Here is a 12,904-nt window from a genome sequence, read left to right on the forward strand (position 1 = left end):
ACACCATGTTTGATAAATCACCCCCTATATTTATGCCGCACAGGATCCCTCACGTTGATTGATTTTATTTTATTTTTCTAAAGAAAACAAAATCTTCATCTCCCCTAAGGGCAATTAATAGAATAAATTCAATTTACTGCCCAGCCCTACTGCAGCATTTTTATTCATTTGTTTTACCTGATATCAAAGTAACCCTTAATAACCAGACCAAGATCATATGTCTTATTGTTACACAGCCATATTTATGAATCCTAGTAACCATAGCATAACAGATACATCATACACTTTTATTAAAACTTCTTTTATTTTATATTTATCTTATGTACCACAGTTAATGCAACAATATATCAAACATTTAAAATGGGACTTTTTTCTAGACTTCTAATGGTACACAAATGCATTGTCCATAGGTCTTTATCTAAATGCGCTTACTTTTGTTTCTATGGCATTTAAAGTGTGTTTTATTAGCTTTATTTTCTCTTTTTATGATTATCCCCTGCAGACTGCCTTTCATCAAGGTATCTCCCCATTTACTATCTGAGCTGGTGCGTTACTGTCTTGTTCACATGTTGTCAATAGAGAGGGAGGGGGTAAGATGCTGGCAGACAGCTCTGGTGGCAGATCCTCTCTCTGAGAATAAAAGGGAAAGGCAGCTGAAATACAACATGCCCAATCCCCCCCCCCTCCAACAATATAGCACTTCTCAGTGGATAGATAATAAATAATTCTACATGGAATATTCCCCTAATATAAAACATGTTGTGTTTGTACTTTATTGATGGAAAACAATGATTACCTTCAAGATTCAGTTTTAGCAGTATTTATATTATTCAGTACATGTCCTGAGATCACAATATTACATAGTACAAAATCCATCATGAAACAGATGAAAGGAAATTTTGCAAATTTTGCTTTTTATTTTGCTCTTTTTCCTCTTGACTAAGGAGCGTTTTTAGCCTTGAAAAATGAAATTTGCCCTTCTTTGAGGACTTTGCAACAGTGGCTGGTGAAGATGTGGCAGAGGCACATAACCTGCAAAAATTGTGTAGATCAATAAAGTGTATATCAGATTATTAAAAAAAAAAAAAAAAAAAACACATTACAGACCATCATAAAGACATAGGGGGAGATCTATCAAGTTGGTACACAGTTGCCCATAACAACCCATCACAGCTGAGCTTTTTTTTTTTACCAGTACAATATGAGAAATGAGAACAGACCTTTGATTGGTTGATCTGGGCAATACAGAGAACCTTACTATAAGACAGCACATTTCCCACATAGCTAAAAAGTATTTTAGATATTTCCATTGGTAGAGGACACACAGGAGGAGATCCTTCAAATAAATTTGCATGAAAAAACTTTAAGGGCACGTAACGAATCCGCAGCGGAACCAGTGCCATTCATCCCTATAATAGCACATACTTGCAGTGGCATTGACATCCCACTGTGAGTATGTGAGCTAACCCCCCGCAGCCTGCCTCTGAGAGCATACATTACCTGCTCGGCAACACAGCTGCATGTGATGCTGCTGGCTCCTATCGGTCCTGCTCAGCCAATCAGTGCACGGCAGCACTGATTGGCTGAGCGGGACCGGAGCCAGGAGCCTGACATGCAGCTGCGTCACAGAGCAGGTAATGTATGCTCTCAGAGGCAGGCTGCGGGGGGTTAGCTCACATACTCACAGTGGGATGTCAATCCCACTGTATGTGCTATCATAGGGATTAATGGCAATGGATTCACAGTGGATTTTGCAGCGTTAAAGCCGCTGCAAATTCGTTACGTGTGAAGGCACCCTTAGCAGCAGTGCTTCTCAATTCAAATCCTCATGGCCACTAACAGGTCATGTGTTAAAGGGGTATTCCCCCCAAGCTCAACAAAAATTAAATACTCCCAAACCTAGCTGGTCTTACTCACTAAGTCCCCCTGAGTATTTTGAGCCGTCCCCAGTCTTTCTAGCTGCTGCCATTCCTGGGTTAAAAGTTTTATAAAAAGCCTGTTTATATCCAAGATGGCGTCGGCCTGGAAACTACATTAACCATCATGCAGTTCTTCTGACAGGAATGTGACAGTGAGGGGAGACTGGGGGGGGGGGGGGGTTGGGGGGGCTAGGTGTCATTGCCATAGAGCAGTCAGGGAGGGAGACTGATCTGCAGCAGCTCCTGGTCAGGTCTCTCTGACAGCTGACACCCTTCCCAGCCCTGCTGCAGGATCTCTGTTTGGACTGTGTAGCCTGATCCATGACAGTGACAACCCCACCCCCGACCCATACTTATCACTGTCTCCCTCCAGCCTCCTGCAGTCCAGTCCCTGACAGCTTAGAGCACAGCACAAAGTCCTGGGCTTCACACAGATACACTGTGAATGACACACTGATAAGCAGAGGGGGAGGAGGGAGAGCTGCCAGGGTCCAGGCTACACACAGAGGGAAAAGTGAACTGTTATTAGCATCGGTGGAAGGGGTGAGAGCTGCCAGGGACGCAGCTACTGAACTCAAGGAGGAGGGGGGGCCGTGTTTGCTGTGAGAGAGACCAGAACAGGCAACACAGTGAGGAGGCTGAGGGAGGTGGATGGCAGCAGGGGCTGTCAGGTGTCCTAACTTTAGCCTATTGAAGAGAGGGAGGACCCTCACTCCTCATGTATGGATAATTATATGTAGATTTCTGTAATGTCTGATTTTTGTCTATGTATGTACCCCCAAAATTGTAAAGTGCTGCGGAATCTGTTGGCGCTATATAAATAAAAATTATTATTATTATTATTATTACAAGTGACCCCGACTCAAGAGAGTGGGGGCCAGGAGGAGGGAGCGTGTCCGGGTTGACTGGACTGAGGTCATTCTCTGCATGGAAGGGGGTAAGTAAGCAGGAAAGCAAAAGGACACAGTAGCAGCAAAAGGACACAGAAGACATAATAACTTGTTTAGCACACATGCAAAGTTGTGGGTGGGCTTTTACTAAGCTAAGTGGGAGACGGTCTCCACTGTAAGGCCTGCATTTTTGCAATCCGTTCAATGTATCCGTTTTTAATTGGGTACTTTTAACAGACAGAAAAACATAGTCAACACTACTTTTGTGTCTGTTAAAAAAACGCATCCGTTTCAGTCCTCTCTTTTTTTTTTTTTTTTTTATAATGAAAGTCAATGGAAAAAACGGATCCAAACAGATGACACACAATTGCATCAGTTTTTTCCATAAAACGTATCCGTTAAACGGATTGCAAAAACGCAGTGTGAACCAAGCCTAAGTCACTGGAGACTGAAGCAAAACAGAAATCTCCTAAAGCAAATCAGAAATTGCAATGAGCCGCAGGGTAAGATGCTTTGTCAGGCACCACTCTTGTCTACTAATCTGTGTGGGTTTCAGCACCCAGGCTCTGACTCTCTAGGACATGGGTCTCCAAACTGCGTCCCTCCAGCTGTTGCAAAACTACATTTCCCATCATGCCTGGACAGCCAAATCCAAAGCTTTAGCTGTCTAGGCATGATGGGAATTGTAGTTTCGCAACAGCTGGAGGGCCTCAGTTTGGAGACCCATGCTCTAGGACATGTCGAAAGTGAGAGGGACATTATAAGGTTGTAAACTGTGGATGAGTAAACTGAATATTAGAGTATCAATGTGTAGATTAAGTGGACTTGGCGACATTCCAAAACAGCAGGCACCAAACACTATTCTTAATGATTGTGGGGTTGCTGCACTAGAATTCAAAGTTTCACTGTTGTTTAATTATTTTTTTTTTGCAGAAATCAATAGTCCAGGCGATTTTAAGAAACTTTGTAGTTGGGTTTATTAGGCAAATCTGCCATTATCTGCATTCAAAAAGACTCTTCCCAGGTCCCCCCCCTCCCTCCTCTCTCTCATTCACTGCTCATTATCAGGAAATCTCGACTCTTTTACATCAGTCGGGCCCTGTCTGTTCTATGAAGAGGGGAGGGGGGGAGGAGGAGGGAGATTAGTCGACAGCAAAGAGCAGAGAACAAAGGATTACATAGCGGGAACTGTGTGAAAGCTGCTATTCAGAGGTCAGAGAGGTCAGTGCTGACTGTCAGAGGAGATAGCAGGTGATGTAGCTATAAATTAACTCTTTGTTTTCTTGTTTTGGTGCCTCATCTCCCTCCACCCCTCCCCTCTTCATAGAGAACAATGAAGCTAGGGGGGAGAGCTTAAAACTGCTTTTTGCATTATAAAAATGCATTTTTCGGCTAATAAACCCAATTACATAGTTTCTTAAAATCACTGTACTATTGATTTCTGCCCAAAATTTTTTTAAACGATAGTGACATTTTAAGAAAACTAAAGAACACTAAAAAAAAATGCAGCAAAATCTCCAACTGCAGATATGCTGTAAAGTAACTGTCTACTTACACATAAGTAATATAGCTGCAACAAAAAACTAATGTATAAGAAAAGTAACAGTAAGCATATATTTAAAAAAAATATATATTTTTTATATATATATATATATATATATATATATATATATATATATATATAATATTACCTGGGTGTTAGTACAGGGCTCCGGGTTTTAGAACTGAGCTTCTCTTCACTGTATGAGAGGTTGACTTTTCGATTAGATCCAGGCTTTCTTAAATCAGGAGATCCAAAATTCCTTATGGTCTTGGGTGTGCCAGGACTGTTGGCAATAATGATTCTGCTTTCACCAGGATACTTTGAGACCATTTTGCATGTATTGCATGTAACCACCTAAAACAATTTTTAAAAAGGATGAACAGGAAGTTAACCCATGTTCAAAGACAAGACAATCGAATTACCCCCCCTTCACCTGTAACATATAAAACTTGATACACTGAAGTTACAAACAGAAAATTAATATTCAAAGTGGTAAGCTAAGAAGAAAGAAAAATATAAATGGGAATACCGAGGCAAAGGCTGCCATTCTGTATAGAAGGTAAACCAGATATCTGTTCAGTCTGGAGAGGAGTCTGGTTTTCTGACAACGGCTACAAACTTATATAGCACTATTGATGTAAACTGGGTTGCGTCAATAACAGTATAGCCTACGGTACGGATGTCTGCTCTAGTATCAATCACGTCCTAAAACAATACCATTTTTACAGAACAAATGTTCTACTGCAATGGATTTACAGGGCATACAAAAATGAGTAATGCCTTTCTCTATAACTATATTTAGATACATCTATTGTCTGAATCAAGTTTTTATGTTAACTTCTTCTCAATGTGTTTTTCCCCCTCACTTTCTTAGGTTAATAACATTTATTATTTTTTCCCATTGACCAAGCCAGTTGAGGGCTAATTTTTGGTGGGAATGTTTAAGTTTTAAATTGCACACTTTATTTTACCATATAATGTATTGTAAAAATACAAGTGATATACATACATATAGGGTATGGGGAAAAAAAAATTCAAAAAGCTCCCCAGCTAAAGAGCGGGGGAAAGACTCACTGGTGTGCTCTCAGTTGAGCACAACTACAAACATCTCTAAACACAAGCACAGTAACCCATACTAGGCCATTAGCCATCAAGATGTGTATGAGACTGGATTGTGCAAATATTATTATTATTATTCCACCACCACCCTCCAAGTCACCCTGTTGTCTAGTTTAACCTGCAGCTCATAAACAAGGCTATGTTCCCACACAGTATTTTTGCAACTAAAACCAGTAGTAGTGAAAACACAGAGAGGCTATGTTCACACTCTGTTGAAATTGAGGGGATGGCCGCCATTTAGTGGCAAATAATTGCTGTTATTTTAAAACAATAGCCATTGTTTTGAAATAATGGCTGTTATTTGCCATTAAATCGTGGACATCCACTCAATTTCAACAGAGTCTGAACATAGCCTCTCTGTTATTTCACTACTACTAGTTTTAGTTGCAAAATACTAAGCAAAAATACTGTGTGGGAACGTAGCAATCGTTTGCATAATAGTTAACTATTAACGATCTCAAACGAGCGCTATTGCGAAAGACCTGAAAACGTTCACTCATTTCCATGGAACGATAATTGTTACTTATGATCGTAATTGCGATAGTTTTTTCTTTGCTATTTATTCGCTATTGCGTTCGTATCTATTGCGAACGACCAAACAATGTCTTATTCAATGCGAACGTTTTGCGAACGTTTTGCGAACGAGCAACAATAAAAATAGGTCCAGGTCTTATAAAGCGATCAACGATTTCTCGATCGGTCATTAATCGTTAACTGCATTTCAACGATTTAACGATAATCTAAACGATAATCGTCCGGTGGAATAGGGCCCTAAAGGTGTTTTCACTATCTTGTCATCTAAGCAGACAGCAGTGTCAGGGGATGGTCTCGGGGGAATCAAAAGGTCCACTTCACCAACCTCCAGTAACATCAAGACACAGATGCATTTGCCCCCTAAAACCTGTACAGCAGACTGCCCCCCCAAGAGACTTGTTGGGAGGTGGTATGCTAAGAACCTTTTTTTTCTTCCTATTTCTTTTATAACAGTTTTGCAATTCTAAATATCAAAATTTACCATATGTCTTAGCATTTGCATTTTTCTGCTCTCGGGTCTGAATTTAAGCCATTGTCGTATACACCTGCATAGTGTCAATAGGTGTACTGGACATTTTTTTTCCGTTCCACTACCTTCTCTTTGATGTCTCAACCCCCCCCCCACACACACACACACACAATTTTGGAATATGTTTTTTTTTTGTTTACACTAATGGTGGTTTCACCATCATTATATTTTAATATAACATTTCCATATACCAAACATGCTTATATTTGTCAGTTTTAACCCCTTCAGGACTGGTCCAGATAGTACCTTGAGGACCAGAGCCCATTTTTGAAATCTGACCAGTCTAACTTTATGTGGATATTATAACTTCTCACCGATTCTGAGACTGTTTTCTGATGACATATTGTACTTAAGGTCAGTGGTAAAATTTAGCCGATATCCGTACAATTTTGGTGTTAAAAATGCTTACAGCTCATGACAAAAATGAAAAAATTAGAGATTTTTTATTTTTGTTTTTTTTCCTGCGGTCACCATGCGGGTTTAGTTATGTGATAATTTTATTGACAGCATCATTATGCACACGGCAATACTAAAGATGTGTACAATTTTGTGATCATTATACCACCAACAGGGGTTCTCAACTGCCCTGGATTCAGCTCGGCACCGCCGCATCCAGGTCTCTTTCTGGTTTGGGGCTGTCAACAGCTGTGAATGAGCTGTCAACAATAGGATAAGAGGATAGAGCCAAAATACTAAAGTAAGCAATTTTGCAAATGAAAAAGCAGAGACCTGTCACCAGCAGTTTTCATATGCTACAAAATGAAAATCTACTAAATGATATATATTTAAAATGATTAATTTTTTTTTGCACTGATCCCAGGTCCTCTTTATATTCATAAATATCTATTTTGATCTGTTACAGCTCTCATGAATTCTAGGTCACAGTCATAGCCTCTTCGACCGCGCTCTATGTGATCACATACACACGGCTACAAGGAAGTGCGCAATGTGATATAACCAAACCAAACACTTTTAAACAATCAATCGTTTAAGACTAACAGTAAACACTATTGAGCCATTATTATGAATTATAATGGTTGGTTGTCTGGCAGGCGGGGAAAAAAAAAAAAGTCAAAAGCCTCAAGCCAAATTTGCCCTTGAAATCTGTATACCCTACACATGGGCACACAGAAGGCAATTCCATTATCTGTTTGTCAGTTTAATGAAAATTGATTTAGCAAGAAAACTCGAGTGATATAATCTATCAATTTACACATTACATAATAGGAGGGTATATGCATATAAGCTAAGCAAATATTTTCCTGTGAAAGTCAAACACTTAGGTTTATTGTCCACAAAACAAAAGAGATCCAAAAATACCAGGTTTATCCTAGGGGAATACAATATGAGATTTATTAAAGCCCTTTACAGCACAGGCTACTTGGCTTCTAATAAATGTGAGGATCTTCTCATAGGTAACAAAAGTATTCACAAAAATACTTATTATTACATGTTTCACAAATTTCAGTGAGAGGGATGAAGACATTTTTCCAATTTCAAACAATGAGAAGTCCTTTACTTCGGTCATTAGAGAGTTCACAGATGGATTGGTGCCAGTTACCCCACTGTAGTGGTCAAAAGCTCATGAGCAGAGATAAACCAATCTACAGTCTACACCAAGCGAATGACTCAGTAACACTCGGCTGTTAGCTTGTCAGCCAGCTGCCTTTGAACTCTGCCCCAGGTGCCTGGAAAAGCTGGATGCACTCCAATACTCCATCCAGCTTTTCCAGGTACTGGGAGCTGAGTTCAAAGGCAGCTGGCTGACAAGCAGACGGCCAATCATATCAAATCACTTTGCTTTGTTAATAATACTGCAGATTTGTTTATCTCTACTCATGAGCACTTGAATAAACCTTGTTGCCTGTGTTTTTGATTTCATAAAATGCACCTTTATTCGGGCTGTGAATAATAACAAGGAGGTGGGCCCTATTGTTTCCTGAGCCCTAGCAGCTCTACACCTCACTGTGCTGTATGCACTATTGTGTGCAATACCAAAGAGCAAATATGCAAAGAGCTAGTGTACAACACAGTGGAGCGTAGAGGTCATAGGGCCCAGGGAACCCTAAGCTCCACCTCCTTGACGCTATTCATGGCCTATTTCCAGTATTTAATAAAGGTGTTTTTTTTTTTTTAAATGAAGGTACAAACAGACACAGGCACAAAAAAAGGTATGTTTTGAATGCCTTTATAGGTATCTACCCAGCCACACCACCAGCACGATAGGCGGTCAGGGTTTGATGGATTCACAGTATATGAGAAGGTGTATGCGACCTGTTCACATCTTGTTTAGGTCTTCTGTTTGCATATACACTGAATGCAATCATAGAACACCACTGACTGCACCTTCCAGCACACAGCTAGCAGATATACAATGACAATACAATGTTTAGTTTGGTTAGACAGAATATGAAATGGTTTCTTACCAAATAACTCCTAGAAAGTTTATACTTCCTAAGTAGCTTTGTCTGCTTCAAATTAAGTCTTTGACATTTGGCCTCTTTCTTTAGCAGATTTTCAATCTGGGGCGTATGTTTCATTTTAGGCCTGAGACGAACTTTATGGTTATCAGGTAAACGGATTTGGAAGCAAAATGGACAAACTCCTTTATCTGTAGTTTTCCCCCCTGCAACATAACATAAAAAGCATGTAAATATGCAATTACAAATTTCACATTTGGGCTAGTAATAGGCATTTGCCCAGAGTTACTAATGTAAAAACCAACAGTCCAGGATTAGAGGAAAAAAAAAGCAAACACAATTATGGTGCGTTTACACAGACAGATTTATCTGACAGATTTTGGAAGCCAAAGCCAGGAATGGATTTGAAAAGAGGAGAAATTTCAGTCTTTCCTTTATGACCCGTTCCCTGTTTATGGTCTGTTCCTGGCTTTGGCTTAAAAAAATCTGTCAGATAAATCTGCCTGTGTAAACGCACCGAATTCGAACGATAATCGTACGTGTAAACACGGCGAACGATCGAAAAATCGTTCATTTTGATCTTTTAACATGTTCATAAATCGCTGTTTGCCGATCGCAAAAAATTCGCTGATCGTTCCGTGTAAACAGTCGTCGCGTGATAGTCCGTCCGCCCGCTGCCCGGCCCCCCGCTCATCCGCAGCTCCCTGTGCCGGCTCGATTGCCACCGCCGCCGCTCTGATCGCCACCCCCGCCGCCCCGATCGTCTCCCCCACCGCCGCTCCGATCGCCACCCCCGCCGCCCCGATCGCCCCCACAGCCGCAGCCAAGAACATACATTACCTGCTCCGCGCAGCAGGTCTTCGGACATCCCCGGCTCCCCTCTTCAGCACACTGATTGGCTGAAGAGATGAGCCGGGATTTTCAAACGGCTCCTCTTCAGCCAATCAGTGCTCCTCTTCAGCACTGATTGGCTGAAGGGGAGCCGTTTGAAATTCCCGACTCATCTCTTCAGCCAATCAATGCAAGGCAGCACTGATTGGCTGAAGAGGGGAGCCGGGAATTTTAAATGCCTCCCCTTCAGCCAATCAGTGCTGCAGTGCATTGATTCGCTGAAGAGGGGAGCCGGGAATTTCAAACGGCTCCCCTTCAGCCAATCAGTGCTGAAGAGGAGCCGTTTGAAATTCCCGGCTCATCTCTTCAGCCAATCAATGTGCTGAAGAGATGCTGAATGATGCTGAGCGGAGCAGGTAACGTATGCTCTTGGCCGCGGCGGTGGGGGCAATCGGAGCGGCGGCGGCGATCGGAAAGGGGGGGCCATCGGAGCGGCGGCGGGGGTTGCGATCGGAGCGGCGGTGGGGGTGGCGATCGGAGCGGTGGGGGGTGGCGATCAGAGCGGCAGGGGTGGCGATCGGGGCGCTCAGGGGGCTGCGGTTGAGCGGGGGGCGGGCTGCGGGCGGGCCGGGCTGCGGGCGCAGGATCGCTAAACGATTTTTCCGTACGATATATCGTACTGTCTAAACGCTGATCGTTATAAAAAAAATCGTTACTTCGAAATCGTTAATCGTACGATCGGGCCAATAATCGCCTCGTGTAAACTTAGCATTACTTTCTTGCAAAAACAGAACCACCCCTGTCCCCAGGTTGTGTGTGTTATTGCAATTAAGCCTCATTCACTTCAGAGCTAAAAACCACACCCTAACTGGGTACAAGAGTGGCACTCCTCCTGGAAGAAGCCTGGATAATCCCTTAAAAATATTTTTGAAATCAACTAGTGGGGAAAGGCTACTTAAAAAAAACTCTAACCCAGTACTTATCAGTTGCTGTATGTCCTGCAGGAAGTGGAATATTCTTTTTAGTCCAGCACAATGCTCTCTGCTGCCACCTCTCCAGAGCAGGAGAGGTTCCAGAGTTCCTCACATGGATAGCAGGGGGACAGTTCCTCACACGGACACACACAGGTGTGACAGCAGGGAGCACTGTTTGAGACTGGAAAGAATACGCCAGTAATATGAACTTAGAATATATCTAATCACTTGATAACATTTTTAATGGCTTTTTAAAAGACCAGACAGGACCCCCAAGAGAGAATGAATGTCTGTAATAGTTTGATTTGCCACAATGTGGTGCTTGTGAAGGAGAATATCACTGTGCGAGGTGACATTGGGGAAAAGAATGTCACCTACTACACCTTGGATCCTATCTTCAAATACCCCGTAGCAACCACATGGGCTGCTCTATGGTACAGACACCCAAAAGTAAGAAGGTAGGATACAGTAGAGACCAAGGTAGAATAAATGTGAGAGACAATGGAAGAAAAAGCATGGGTGTCAGACAAAGGCAGAGAACAGATGGTCAGGTTTAAAAAGGGTTTCCATGTCGCTAAGGTATGCAATCATTCTATTATTGGTGGTGGTCAACAAGAGATTATCACTGAATGAAGAGGACACAGCTTTGATGTAGTGGCACCTCCAAAGTAGTACAGGGTAAGCTTGACTGTCACTGTCAAGGGTTAATTAACTACTTCTGTTTGGCAGTTAAAGAATGCCAGCACACAGTATTTACTAAGTTGACCAGCAGTGAGGGATTTAAAGTTATACAAATCGCCAATATACACTTATTACGGGAAATGCACATAAAGTGCTATTTTCCCTGCACTTACTACTGCATGAAGCCTTCACTTCCTGGGTAACATGGTGATGTCACGACCTGACTGCTAGAGCTGTGCCGTTACAGGCATTCCACGTCCGTGTTCTGTGCAGAACACGGAACGTGTGAATGCGGCCTGAGAGCTGTGCATGCTGGGAGAGGAGGGGCATAGAAAAATTAGGAAGGAAGTCCAGGCAGTGTTGTGTAAGGTAAAAGGAAGCAATGTTCTGTGTGTGAAGTAAAAGGAAGCAATGTCCTGTGTGTGAGATGCAAAGAATGACAGAGAAAGCCAGATTTATGTGAAAACAGCAGCCAGAGATCACAGCATAGGAGCTGGATTTGCCACAAGGGGAATTCAGCCCAATGCGAATCAGATGGATTCCATGATAGGGCTGGTGAAACTCCGGTATCTCCAACTTATCCACCCTGTGAGAAGCAGCCAGACTGCTGGGTGCTATGAATCATTTCATCATTGTCATAACTGTTTAATTCTGTTGGAGTTTACTGTATTTACATGAATAAATCCTGCACTATAATGGAGCCAGCTTAAAGAGGATACACTTAAAGAGGTACTCTTAAAGAGGATACACTTAAAGAGCAAACACGGAGCAATTCAGTGGCGGAGCTGTCCGCCGCGGAATCCCTTGCTCAGTGTGCTGCTTTGAGCGAATGGGAGAGCGCGCGCCTGTCCGCTCCCTCTCCTCTCCGCTCAAAGAATGAACATGTTTATTCTTTGAGTGGAGAGCGGCAGCAGTGGACAGGCGCTCGCTCTCCCATTCACTTAAAGCAGCACACTGAGCACGTCGGGATTCCGCCGCGGAATTGCGCCGTGTTTGCTCAGTGTGAACCGGCCCTAAATCAGAAGCAGACTAAGCCAGCGATGGGCAGATACTTGGCAGTTGGCTTTGAGGTGCAATGGATGCTGGGAAATGTAGTTTCCCAGACTGCACCATCTGCGCTATAGACCGGCTTTTAGAAAAACTTAGAAAGCTAGAAAGATGGGAGATGCTCAAAATGCTCAGTGGGGCTTCATGAGTAAGACCAGCTAGCAGGGGCGTACCGAGGATTCACAGGGCCCCATAGCAAAAAATTTTAAGGGGCCCCCCTCCCCTAAGCACAACACAAAGCACTGTGTGTATATAATATCTATCTATATATATCTGCTTTGCTGCTGGTGTACTGATAACCCCTGACCTCTGCACATTTTCCTTTCCTACTTGATTGCCAGAGATCTCAGTCTTCTGCTTGTTAACCCTTTTTTGTGTTGCAGCATGTAAGTAAACATTGGGTCGCTTACACGCTGC

General features: G+C 42.5%; 1 protein-coding gene across 1 annotated transcript in view; it reads right to left on the reverse strand.

Moving 5' to 3' along the window:
- Positions 1 to 12,904, reverse strand: part of C2H18orf21 (chromosome 2 C18orf21 homolog) — a 24,183-nt gene continuing 11,279 nt past the window's right edge. The window contains exons 3-5 of the mRNA XM_069958233.1: positions 8,961 to 9,160; positions 4,501 to 4,706; positions 1 to 1,032 (exon numbers count right to left, since the gene is read on the reverse strand). Coding sequence (XP_069814334.1) covers positions 876 to 1,032; positions 4,501 to 4,706; positions 8,961 to 9,160 — 563 coding nt within the window. The 3' untranslated portion in view covers positions 1 to 875. The remainder of the gene's footprint in view (positions 1,033 to 4,500; positions 4,707 to 8,960; positions 9,161 to 12,904) is intronic.

Source organism: Dendropsophus ebraccatus, chromosome 2 (assembly GCF_027789765.1).
Source record: "Dendropsophus ebraccatus isolate aDenEbr1 chromosome 2, aDenEbr1.pat, whole genome shotgun sequence".
Taxonomy (NCBI): domain Eukaryota; kingdom Metazoa; phylum Chordata; class Amphibia; order Anura; family Hylidae; genus Dendropsophus; species Dendropsophus ebraccatus.